Here is a 12992-nt window from a genome sequence, read left to right on the forward strand (position 1 = left end):
GCTTTGCCACCTGACAAGCTTCTGTTAGAAATCTGAACCTCTCACCTACTGTCACTTCCAAGTATGGACCTGATATTATGCCAGAGTGCATGAAGAGCCAGCCTACCGGCTGCAGATCACCATCTTAACCTTATAATTTTCATGTATCCTGAATATCACTAAAAGTGAAACCTACAGCATACCTCATTCTCATAAAAGTTATAAATTTCATTCAATAAAAGCTACTGCTTCTTAGTCTGGGTAGTCTAATACAGACAGCTCTTACACAAACTCCTAATTATACCAAGGGTCTGAATAATAAAGAGAAAAACCACATAGTATTTTGAGGGACTCCATGTTTATAAATTCATTAAGGCACTCATCTCAATGAAATAGTGTAAATATTAAGGGACAAGTGATAACACCACATAACTTGAGTACAAAAGGAAAACACTCAAGTTCACATTTAGAATACTATGAATCATACACCCTTCAGAATTAACATTCAAAACATCCTCCTGCTTTTACAGCATGGAGTAAGTGGCTTGATAGGAAAGCATTAAAACAGGTTTCTACTAACTATATCTTGTCTATATAAAACAAAGTCAAAGCCTATTTACAAAGAGAAAATACTCCCAAACTAATAGCCAATCCATCCTCGAGTAATGACCAAACAAAAACCTAGGTAAGTTCTGATAACCTAGGTCCAAACTCTTGTTCTTACATGCACAGAATTATTCTCAAACACATCACTTAATCATAGAGAATTAGTGAGATAGAGTCTGAGAATTCACACATACAAAATTTTACCAGACACGTAAGACTCCACAGTGTGAGGACTCACGTGATTAAAATGCTACCAGACCCAAAGATGCTAGCTAGCTATGTAGTGGTTTTACAAGACTGGAAAGTAAAATTTCAAAGTATACACTTTTTCTATATGAAGTTTTAAAGTCCAAACGTGAAGAAGTGTAATTTGATCAGGCCACATTAAAGATTTGCTAGAGGAAATTAAAGGCTAGGAAAGGAATGTTTTTAAAACATCTCTGACAATGTGAACTATGCCCTTGGTACACTTGAACTTCTAGAATGCTTTATTAAAGTGACAATACCAGAGACTCCTAGCATGTCTACAGAACTAAATTCCTTAAATCTTGTTGATGAAGATTACTTTCTGATTAATCCAAGAAAGTAAAAAAAGTTTTCAGAAACTTACAGCTATGACTTATTTCATGAGACCATGATACACTCGAGACCTTGTGCTTTCAGAGATTATGATATACTCAAAACCTCCTGCTTACAAAGTAGCCAAAATAGGGAACAATTTAATATTATAAAAAACTTTTACTTTATAAAATAAATCATTTGGGAATATTTTCAAACAGAATTTAGATTACAAAATATTGACTAATGTACTTTCCAGCATACATCTAGCTGAAAATTTGAGCTCACCTGTGCCTACTTTCAGTGTCTTAAGAGAAAGCAGTAAAAATGGGGGTATATGAAGAAAAAGTAAAATAACAAAAATCACTGTAACAGTACAGGTTAATAAATGAAGAAATCAAGAGACAGTTTCATTAATTAATATATTTTCTGCATTATAGTTAACATATGTACTTTCTTCGTGTCACCTTATTTTCTGTTAAGTATTGATATTTTGTAATATTCAGACATGAGTACATTTGAACAGTCTTTTGCAATAAATATCATAAAATAATAGAGATTCGCATAATAAATATTCTTTACAATAAAAAAGTTTAACAGACTTTTGTCTTAAAAATAGTCAGAATTCAACTTTGTGATTTATACATAAAATATACAAAAAGCACCACAATTTGTGGTTAAGGCAATGAAAACACAGAAAAGATTAGCATTACTCAGCTGTTAACTAACCAAGGGGCCAAAAGGACCACTGAGCAGCCAAGCTCACTTCAGGCAGCATAGTTCTGTGACACCTATAGATTGATCAGCTGTAACTGTCAGCCTCAGTTATCCAAGTGCCCTCAATGACAACCAAAATTTGGTGAAGAACGTGGGGTGTAGAAGGAAGGTGGTTGTGTCCTTCACAAATATGAAAGCTAGAATAAGGACGAGCAAGATACAACCAACATATCTCCAATGTGAAGATTTACAATATAAAGCGAAGCTAAAATCACGTAGAAAGCAGAGAGAAAAACAAAACGTTTAACACCTGGCACCTCCACAGTAAGATAATACCAAAACTGAGGGGAGAGAACTTTGAAAGACAAAAAGAAGGGGGCAGTGGTTAAAGAAAAAATTTTATGCTATAACAAAAATATATCTCCCATTCTACTTAAGGGTCCAATGCTAAGATAGCCCTAATTGGAGACAGATTTAACACATAGCTTATTTAAAAGCAATTCAACGGTTGCTTCTTTAAAATAAATCTCCCTGTTCCCACAGTACCCAATCAAAAACAGCTCTAAACCACTGTCGTCTGGGTTTTATGTGTATGTGCACACATACAACTTTGGAAAGTTGCTTGCAGAACAAGAAAGGCTACACAGAAGCCCACCAGCTCTCAATACCCTCTCGAGTGGATGTAGAGGCTCTTGTCCCACCTGGGAGCCAGGTGCAGTTTCACAGTCCACTCTAGCTGATGATCATCCACGAGAGAATAGTAAAATCCATGAGTCAAACCTTGGGAACAGAGGAAGAGAAGGCAGGAAACAGGAAACAACTCTTAAGGGAAAGAACATCAGTATCTAATAGGATCTTTTTGAACAGCCACAACTTGAAAGCTAGAAGTTCAGGAGGTCCAACCCACCTCCAAAAATCATGACGGTTTCCCCTGACCCCGGGAAGGGCAGCTCTCCAGCTTACAATACACAGTGTTGGAGTTCTTACATCTGCACCCTGGGCGATGGATCCAGTCATAGCACCCCCTGCAGAGCTTCAGGCATCCCTTGGCAGGAGGGTAACAGAGTAAGCAAGGTAAAAACAGAGACATGGCTCCCATACACAGGTATCTAGAGCAGCAGTGGGACTGTGAACAGGAGCAAGGATTATCCGAGTAAGAATCTCCTTCGTCGTCATTGGAGCAGTGGTAGAAGATGCCTTTGACTAAGCACATGCAGGTTCCATACTCCACCATGCTCTCGGCAGAGCAGAGGCATTGCCGGTTGCAGGCCAAACAGGATGGCAGGGTCCTGGGAGCTGTGCATTCCCCACACTTGCACTTCCCACACTGTTCACAAATGAACTTGTGCCGTGTTAGGTCCTCTTTCAAGGAACCCTTCAAGTCATCCACAATCAGTTGCTTGGGCTGGGTCCGAATCACCCTTTCGGACCTGTGACCAGGGACTGGTCTGCTGGGTGGTGACCTTCCTAACAGTCCCTGCTCAGAAGAGGCACTGCTGTTGCTCCCAGAACTGGCTGCACTTCCAGTGCTGGTTGATCTGCTCAAAATGGGGCCCCTGGCAGTATTTGCAAGTCCCACATGTCCCAGGTGGCTCGTAGGTCTATGCTCATAGTTGTTATTCACATTAATTGGTATGATTTCATGAGTCCTTTCATGCTTTTCTTGTCTCGGTGCTGTCCGAGGAGCAGGTCTTTTCACCATGGAAGGCCCCTCTGTGTATTCATTGCTGCCTCTGATGGCCTTGATTTGGTCTAAGGACAAAATAGCAGCAGGCTGACTCTCTCTCTCATAGTCTAATCTCTGACGGCTATCCAAAGCAGGCTGCTGGATCACAACTAAGGAACTGCCACTGCCATGTTGATTTTGGGGATCCATGTGTAGTGATCTCGGATTCTGGCAATCAGTAGAAACCTGGCATGCATCTGAAATCCTAAAAAGGAAACCAAAATGGGGAAAAAAAGAGAGAGAGACAAAGCAAATAAATAACAGGAAACTTTTTTTTTTGGGGGGGGGGGATCCTGTCAAGTCACAAATTGCCTAAACCACCTGGTTATGATCGCCTTCATCAGCGGATTACAATGATGCTGGGGTCCTGGCCAGAGTCCAATTCCAAGAGAGGCTATGGACCACATCATAGAATAAGAATGTAAGCAAGAGTCCATGCCATAAAAACTAGAAGTTTTTCCAAGTTTTTAAAAGTGGAATCAAGAGGAAGTAATGCCTTCCTGTTTGCAAATCTCATAATTAAAATGGAGCTTGCCTTCATATGGAACCCTGACTATAAGCACTGGACTAGCTGTCATCTGAACAAAGTTCACTGTCAGTTCATCAGTGTTTTTGCGTAAAAGAAGAGATCCATTCTTCTAAAAAAATCAAGAATGGCTTTGGTGCTGTTGCCTTTTTGTTATTTGTGTGCTACTACAAGCACTGGCTTGATGAGGAGGAAATTAATGCAGGCATTTGCAAAAAACCTCAAGAGATGCAAAACTAAAATGGAATCTCAAGTCATTTTCAGTAGAAATTGGGATTCTGATGCTCACTTTTCCTCAATGAGACACAGAAATGAGCACACGAGGAACGCAAGAGGTCCTGGTGTTTTACAGCCACTACAATACATACACAAAACCCAATGCACATTTCTGTGAATGTTCTGAGCGTTCCTACTGGAAATCATGAAATGCCTTTTTTAAAAGCTTAAATAAGGGCTCACTCACATAACAAGATAATTTTTATGCACAAATAAGCGTTAGGCCTTTCAAGCAGTGTGAGGAAATCCTGGCTATCTTAATTATCTGTATTTCCTCTAATTTAAAAATCCTCATTTAGAGGACGGGGCCTTGATTTTCAAAAGTACTGCCAGCTCTGAATCAATGCGCCTCTTGTAATAAAATAAGTACTCTAACATCCTGATAAAAACAAACATCTATGTTTCCATAAAAGTCGTAGATTACTAATTTATGATGTATTCTTCATTTAAAAAAAAAAAAACCTACCAAGCATAAAAACGTTTCCCTTCTCATCAATGGCAAACTAAAATATTTTTCACACAAACACCTTCCAAGTCTACAGATTCAACCCAACGGGAAGAATGAAAAGAAAACACACACACACACACACACACACACACCCTGCCCATTCTCCACTAGGACTCTGCGCCAAAACACTCCGTGCCGGCTTAAGGAGCAGAGCAGAACACGGGGCACTCCCGGCAGCCACCGGCGCCCCGAGACCCTGCCCCGCGCTCGGTGCGGTACCCTGCCGGCGTCCCGCGCCTTCACGCCGCTCGCCCCGCGCGCGCCCAGCGGCACGGTCCCGGCCTGCCGCCTTCCGTCCCGAGGTCCCCGGGGGCTGCTGGAGGCTCCGAATCCTCCCTCCAGCCCAGTACCGCCACTTCTCAGCCCAGAGCTTTGCGAGCACGGGGGGCGGGGAGGGGGCTCTCAATGTGCCAAGAGTCCTGCAAAGGGGCCCTATCATCCCCACCACGCGCAACTTTCATTCTGATGGCCGGAACCAAGTCCACGCTGGCGGGGAGACTAAGTCGCCCAGATCCCACCCCGACTCTCCCAAACGCACAAAACCCCAACAAAATCTACCGCCTGGCACCCGAAGGGGAAGCCCCCCGGCCCCTGCCCGCGCGCGCACACGCGCCCCCGGAGCCGCGAGGCGAAGCGGCATACCTGTGCGGGCAATCCCGTCACATCCTCCGCGTCCCCGGGGGTCTCCAGCACACTCTCTGCGCAGGACACCGAGGGTTCCGGCCAATCGCGCCGAGCCTTCCGAGCGAGCCCGCGGCGGCCGGCGTCTAGGCGAGCGTCCGTCTACACTTTAAAGGACACGCCGCAGTCGCGGAGCGCTGGGGCCGAGCGCGCCGGGGCAGGGGCCGCAGCGGAGCGTCGCCGCCACATTGCCCGGTTACGACGGTGGAGCTGCGCCCTCTGCAATCCGCGCTGAGAGGAGCGGGGAATAAATAGTGGACGCAGAGGAAGGAAAAGGAAAAAGTTATGAATGAAAACAAGTTTTCTCTCTCTCTCTCCCTCTAGCTCCGGCAGGAGGCGGGAGGAGGCTGAGGTTACCATTACCTCAGGAGGGCGGACTTCCCCACTGTTAAAGTGGCAGTGCCCTCTCCCCTCGCCTCGCCGCCGCTCCCCAAACAAGCTCCGCGGCGCACGCGGGTTCTGTCCCGGGGTGGGGGGCTTCACCGCCCTCCACGAGCGCGCGCACACGGTCTTTCCCGACCCCACGTCCGAGCGCGGACTCCACCGCAGAAAGCCCGCTGGTGGCACAAGCCAGGACACTCCTGCCCCCCACCCAGGGAAACACCCCCACGAAAGCCCCCCGAATCCATCTTTCGCGTGGAGACCACAACCTGGGCCACGGCAACACCCGCTCCAAGCAACTAAGCACCGGAAGACCCTGCCTCGTCGTTGTCCTGGGCCGCGCAAGGTCGCCCCCCCACACACCCCGGCTGCCCACCCCCGAGCTCCCCCGCCCCCACCGCCCTGAGCCGCAGCCCCCAGGACGCGAGGGGCGGCGGGCGGAGCCTGCGACGCGCGGCCTCGGCCCTCCCCGGCCCTGCCCCTCCGGTCCGGGAGCCCCGCACCTGCCGCGCCGAGCAAGCCCCGCCCGCGCGCCGCCCGCCCGCCCGCCTGCCTGCCCGCGGGCGGCCGCCGCCGCGCACTCACCTAGGCCGAAGCGCTGGAGGGCAGCCAAGCCGAGCGAGCCGGCCCTGGTCTCGGTGCGGGCGGCGTCGTGCACGCGCCGCATCAACCGCGGCGCGCAGGACGAGCAGGCATCGCCCAGGCTGCAAGGAGTGGGCCCGCGCGGCCTCCCTCGCCCCCGCCGCAGCCGGGCAGGAGCGCTCCCCGCGGCCCCCTTCCGGCTGCGGACAGCAGTTCTGCGGCCGCTCGCCTTCGGCCGGGCGCGCAGACCTCTCACGGCTCCAGTCCCATCCACCTCGGGGCCGTTCCTCTGCAGCCCGACTGGCAAGAGCTAGCTAGTCAGAGTCCCTTCGGGAGGCCTCTCCGAGTCTCAGAAAAGCGAGCAGGGGCGCGGCGGAGAGAAGAGTGCGTGACGGGCCAGCTGACTGGCACGGTGTGCTCGGACCAGAGTGTACTTCTCGGGTGCCAATCGCTCCTCGCGGGGAGGGACGGAGGGGCGGCGGCCTCCTGACGAGTGAAAATCCACGTCACGGGCGTTCGAGACTTCACGGCGCCCGGGACAGGGCTCGCACAGGCGTCGGGCGGGCGGGTCGCGGAGCCGCGGCAGGCCCCGGCCGGACCCCGGAGGGCACGCGCCCGCGAGGCTGCCGCTGCCGGGTGGGGGGTAGTAGGGGGGTTGTCTGCCGCTTTGGGGAGGGGGCTGTGGAGGAGCGAAGTTTGGGGGTCCTTCTCAGAGAGAAAACAGAGACCGGCGTCGTCCCTTGTCCCCCGCACAGGCCGAGGCGCTTTCTCGGTGCCGCACGCCGGGCAAGTGGGGGGCACAGTGTGTCCGCGGGCAGCCTCTCCCGGAGAGCGCTCAGTCCCGGTCCTCCGACCCTGCGCGTCCACGGCCGGGATCCCCGCTACAGGGTTCAGAGAGAGAAACTCATGAATTTCCTTTCTCCCCAGGCCCTGGGCCGCCCGCTCCGCCGGGCCGAGGGAGCGGGGCGGGCCGCTGGCCAGCTCTCGCCCGCCGCCCGCAGCCCGCTGCCATGTGCCGCCTGTTGCTGCTGCCCGTGATTGACAGGCCGGCGCACGGTCGGCGTGTCAGCGGCGAGCCCAAGTAACATGCAGACTTGCACGTTTTTGCCCAAGTGCTTTTGCCCCCTTGGAATGCCTGGGAGTTCAGACCACGTTCAAGCAACGCCTCTGCGCACTGGAAAGCAATACACAGGGACGGGAAATTTAGGTTTTAAACCATAGCTTCTCTCGGGCTTCGGTCGCCAACAATGCCTTAAACAAACACGCAGTTGGTCCGCATACCGAGTGCCAGCCCCTCTTCGGCATAAGCGGCCCTGTGTTTCACGCGTCCGACCGCTCAGACCTTAAACTTGATACTCTTCGGTTTAGGAAAAAAAGTGAAAGGGACCCTGCTTTTTCGTTTAGTGTCAGCATTTACGTTGAGAGCATTTAGCAGTGGGAAGGCTGCTGGTGTTTTGAAATGCAACCAGTCCTCTTGGCTCTAAAGCGAGTTCAAAGACCTGTTCAGTCCTTGCAAAAGCCCACATTTCTCACCTTACCGTTCCTAAAATGTCTACGGAAGGAAAGGAAGGAACCGGCTCTTACCTAGTGCAAAGATTGCAAATTGCTTTTCAGGCACATGTACAGCGTCTGTAGCTGTTCCTTATCCAGGGCAGGGAGCTCTGTCTGCTGCTATCACTCTGCAAACCAGTGCGTGCTTTACAGAGCGAACCCACTCCCGCTCCGCAGAATTTCAGCTCCTCGCCTCCACCTCCACCTCCACGGCAGGACACGCCTCCAGTGATATCATGTGTCAATCACCCGGGCCGCCCGAAAACCTGGAACAGGATTTCCTCAACTGCTGTTTCCTCTTTCGTTTGTATGTACCAGCTTGGAGGTGTTGCCCTATTGACTCGTGCAATAAACATCCTCTGAAGCTTCGGGATTGCCTCTAAACATTCTGCAAATGCAGTCTGTCAGAAAGGAATGCATTCGAATTTAGCTATCAATCTTTCGTTACTCATCTGCAAGTGGAAGAATTGCTGGACTCCACCCTTGGAGTTGAACTAGAAAAGAACTGTGAACAACAAAAGATGAAAAAAGTTGTATGCCAAGCCATCACTTCTGATCAACTACAGGGGACTGTATATTGATATTAAATAGTTGGTAATGAGACATTCCAGTTCCTATTTAAAACTTCGGAAGAAGTGAAATCTTCAGTTTCAAAAGGTGGCACTCGTTGCAAATGTTAATAGAACGAGGTGAAATTTCCTGCTGTGAGTTTTTAAGTAATTGCTCTACCTTTAGCTTGTGATGCAATTTTCCAAAAAGTAATCACATGAAGAAAAAAAAAAAACAAATTCCTTACACTTTGTAATGTATTTGTATCATTTTTGCAAAAAAAAACCCACCAACTTATCTATTTTTAAGAATCAGCTAAGAATCAATTAATTAAAATAGAAATAATTTACCAAGAAGTTTTATAATTGTTAATAATTTTATGTGTCACTGGAAGCAAATAGGCAAGAAACTTGCTTTTTGCTTCCTTGTAAATAATATATCTAGGTATTCATTATCAGAATCATGTAGTACATACTATAATGAAAACAACTATATGAAATCTAAGGTTCCATTGAGACTTTTAAAAGATACTTGAAAACTAAAAACATAATTAGTGGGAAGGAAATATTTTTCCAGGACTGCCTGTATCAGGGATAGCTTAAAGTCTTTGGCAAAACAAAACAAAACTCTGGAATCTAACTCACATGTAAATATAAATTTGAATATGGAAATTTTCACTTCAAAATAATTTTTAAAATCTTTACAATAGCAAGTGATCCTTTAGGAACCCTTTTCTATACTGGACAACTGTTTGAGAACTCAGAAATTTAAGTTGCATTTGGAATAGCTCCCAAGGCACCTAGGGCATTGCTAAATATATCATCAACTATGAAAAAGCATCACTAGACAATAAAATTGAACATGAATGAAGCCAAGAAGTTTCATTTTCACTCTTAATATATGGACAATATTAAAATAGGCTCTTATAATGCATAAAATCGGTTTTATTGTATACATATTCTAATTTTTTCATAGATCTTGTTAGATTTTGGAATGTAATAATGTTTTACTAATGATGTATATATTTCTTATGAATGTAAATGATTTATAGTAGTCAAATCCTAAATTAATCACCACATCAGAGTATGTCATTTGAAAACTGTCTTCTCAGTCATCTGCACAATTTGGGGATGAGAGGTCAGTTCACCAATATGTCAAAACCAGGAGAGGGAGCACTGAGCATTCCAATTCCATAAATCCTACAAAAATATATTGGAAACATTTCTATTATAAATACACTTCCAACTATTTTAACCAGAGATGTGCTAAATAATTTTCAGTACTTTTAATTATAGTAATAAATAATATTCATGAGACTTTATGTAAAACATCATCATCATAGGTCGTGTTCTGTTTAGGAATCAAATATTCTGCTGCACAGAGTTGATTAGTGACACTTTGCATCATTTAGCATTAAAAGGTATCAATATATTTTTCTCTAAATATTACAAATAAATATAAGTAGATCCTTATCTAGGAGATATTTAAAGAAACCCTGATCTAGGAGATATTTAAAGAAACCTATCTCTCTTTTCAGTTGCCTACAACTATAAGACTTTGTACAAATTCTAGATTTTTAGCTTAAAAGAAATACAATTCTTTAGTAAGTTTAGTAACAGTGTACCCTTGGCTAGAAATTGGTAACTGGAGTATGAAATTCTTCTGAATATAAAAAATGTAAATATTAATGAGAAAATTATATAATTTCTATTGCACTATATGAAGATATGTCTAAATAAAATGGGATGGAAAGTGAGCCATAAGTTGTTCTTCATTTTCATGTGAAAACAAGATTAACCATCTCTTCTGCTGATTTGGTTTTGGAGAAAGAATAAAATGAAATAAAAGTATGGTAACTGCTTCTAAAAGATAGTGATTTAAAAAAAATTAAAGTATAGAGTACTAGGAGGCTTAGCTTGTTCATTTATCTACTTTATTCTGCCAAAAGCAGAACCACAAATGTATCCTAAGCTTTTGAAAAATAACCATTAATTCTCTCAATGTTTCTGGGAGGTCATGATCAACTATATTATTCCATTACATGATTATATTATTATTCAACTATAACCTTTTACTTTATTGAGAAACAAACACACAAACAGAAGTAATCAAAGAAGTTGATGAGTTAGTCTGTAAGAAGCTAACACATCAATGAAGAACCAGTAATGGAAGCAACTTCTCTTTACTTTCCTTTTAGGGCAATAGTCACTATATTACTCTACTTCCCAAGAAAAGCTGGCAAGGATAGGCCATTTTATTTTCAGTTTCCTTTTGTAAACAATCTCTGTAGTTGACAGAAATAGACCAACCTATCCTGTAAATTTTCCATAAACATTCTCGTCATTTTCAAAAGCCCGCTTCTCATCCTACTGCCCTATTTGAAATACTAGTGTTCTGTATTGGTCTCAAATACGATAAGCGGACAAACCAAGCAATACATGAAGTGATTCCATGGATGTGTAGAGTTTCTGTCAGCTCTGTAATTCTACAGCTCATCATCTGTGTGCTTTGTCCCGGGAGATCGTATTCTTCTGCAACTTTTAAGAAAGAAAGAAATGCGCATGCAGAGGCTTTACATTGGTGCCCTTCCTTCCTTGGGTGCCTTAGTCCTGCACAGACAATCAGCGATGAGCATTCAGACAAGCTGCATCCCTACCATATATCAGAGATTTTACTAATGAACCCCACATGGTAAGGTTGTATCAGGAAATAGTTTTGCCCTGGAACAAAACAGTCCTCATTTCTTATCTAGTCAACTGAGTAATAAATCCTGTCTTCGTTCCTCTTCCAGTGATGGTAAATGTTTCCCTCTGAGCCTTGGCTTGTTCTTCATTTACATGAGGAAACAAGATTAGCCCTATCTTCTGCTAATTTGATTTTTGAAACAAGGAGTGAAATGCCCCTGATAATTTTCACCTGGTATCATCTTTGATTCAGGTCATCAAAAGTTACTAAGATCTCATTTTCAGAACCTACTGAACCATCATCTTCAGAGACAAGCACATAAGAACCTAGGTTGATTTAAACTTCTAACTGCCACCTCCCAAGACAGAACAGCAAGAAAATAAAATCATGTTTTCATTAAAACAAAAACTTAAAACATCTCCTGGGGCTTACCTACTTTAATCTTTATTTCCTACCGAAATAACCTATGCCAAAAGCTACAGTTTAATCCTTTATTTGTGAAAAAAAAAAAAAGTAGAATATTTATGAAACAACTATGGGCATGCCCTTCTTTAAGAATGTCTAATATTGAAAAAAGAAAACATTGAACTTAGCAGAGTTTTTCTTTACTCCCAGTTTTCCTTAATTTGTAATTTTCTGCTAGCTTTTTAAGTAATTCCATTTGTAAAAACATTTCAAGTGTTCTATAATAGCTGATAGGACACATTTATTGAAGATCTGTGTTCTGACTGTCATCCTCCTACTCCTATATTGTGGTTTATACGTTTAGCTAATGTGCCATATTCACCAATAACGCCCCATGTCCAAGGTTATAATTAGGAAACCCTCATGTGAAGAGTACCAGATGTTGGATCAGAAGATTGCCAAGTCCTGGCTTTGCCACCTTCTAGCTACATGATGTGTTTTTTTTTGTTTTGTTTTGTTTTTGTTTTTGACAGGCAGAGTTAGACAGTGAAAGAGAAAGACAGGTCTTCCTTTTTCCACTGGTTCACCCCTCAAATGGCCGCTATGGCCGGCGCACTGCGCTGATCCGAAGCCGGGAGCCAGTTGCTTCCTCCTGGTCTCCCATGCGGGTGGAGGTCCCAAGCACTTGGGCCACCCTCTAGTGCCTTCCTGGGCCACAGCAGAGAGCTGGACTGAAAGAGGAGCAACCAGGACTAGAACCCAGGGTGCCGGCACCGCAGGTGGAGGATTAGCCAAGTGAGCCACGGCGCCAGCCGTGATGTGTTCTTAATTTCTTGAGCCCTCCATCTCATCAGTAACCTGAGGTTGTCATTAAAGTTTCATTAAAATTTTTTTAAAAATGTTTAAAATGACTAACAGCTCTTTTGCCTTCCCACGTCTTAGTGCTGTTGAAAGACTCCATACATGTATGAATGCTGTACAAACTTTAAAGTTCAGTATGAATTATTTATTACCTTTGCTGCCACAAACATGTTTTATGACCAAGAAATGCTTATGGTCTCTTCTTCCAAGTAGCTTGACATTTGAATAATAAAGTTGCTTGTTTTATAACATTTTCAGTTAATTCGTTTTATTTTTGCTTTTACTATGGTTGACAATTCTCAGGTTTAAAAAACTGTATTGCCATATATGTACATGTGTGTGCATGTTTGCATGTGTGTGCACGCCACAGTGTGTGTGAGCGTGTTTTAACTGGGATCTGG

At 44.8% G+C, this 12992-nt stretch overlaps 1 protein-coding gene across 2 annotated transcripts; it reads right to left on the reverse strand.

The window, feature by feature from the left end:
- Positions 1-1551: 1551 nt before the first annotated feature.
- Positions 1552-6358, reverse strand: SPRY1 (sprouty RTK signaling antagonist 1). Of its 2 annotated transcripts, XM_070047199.1 has the most exons (3): positions 6228-6358; positions 5539-5808; positions 1552-3791 (listed from the first exon to the last, which is right to left on the reverse strand). In XM_070047199.1, exon 3 carries the CDS (start codon positions 3734-3736, stop codon positions 2777-2779), a length of 960 nt encoding a protein of 319 aa, XP_069903300.1. In that variant the 5' UTR covers positions 3737-3791; positions 5539-5808; positions 6228-6358; the 3' UTR covers positions 1552-2776. The 2 variants fall into 2 exon arrangements, with proteins under 2 accessions (XP_069903300.1, XP_017203045.2); XM_017347556.3 differs by lacking the exon at positions 6228-6358 and having other exon boundaries at positions 5539-6126.
- Between the last annotated feature and the right edge of the window lie 6634 nt (positions 6359-12992).

This window comes from Oryctolagus cuniculus, chromosome 8, assembly GCF_964237555.1.
Source record: "Oryctolagus cuniculus chromosome 8, mOryCun1.1, whole genome shotgun sequence".
NCBI classification, from domain to species: Eukaryota; Metazoa; Chordata; class Mammalia; order Lagomorpha; family Leporidae; genus Oryctolagus; species Oryctolagus cuniculus.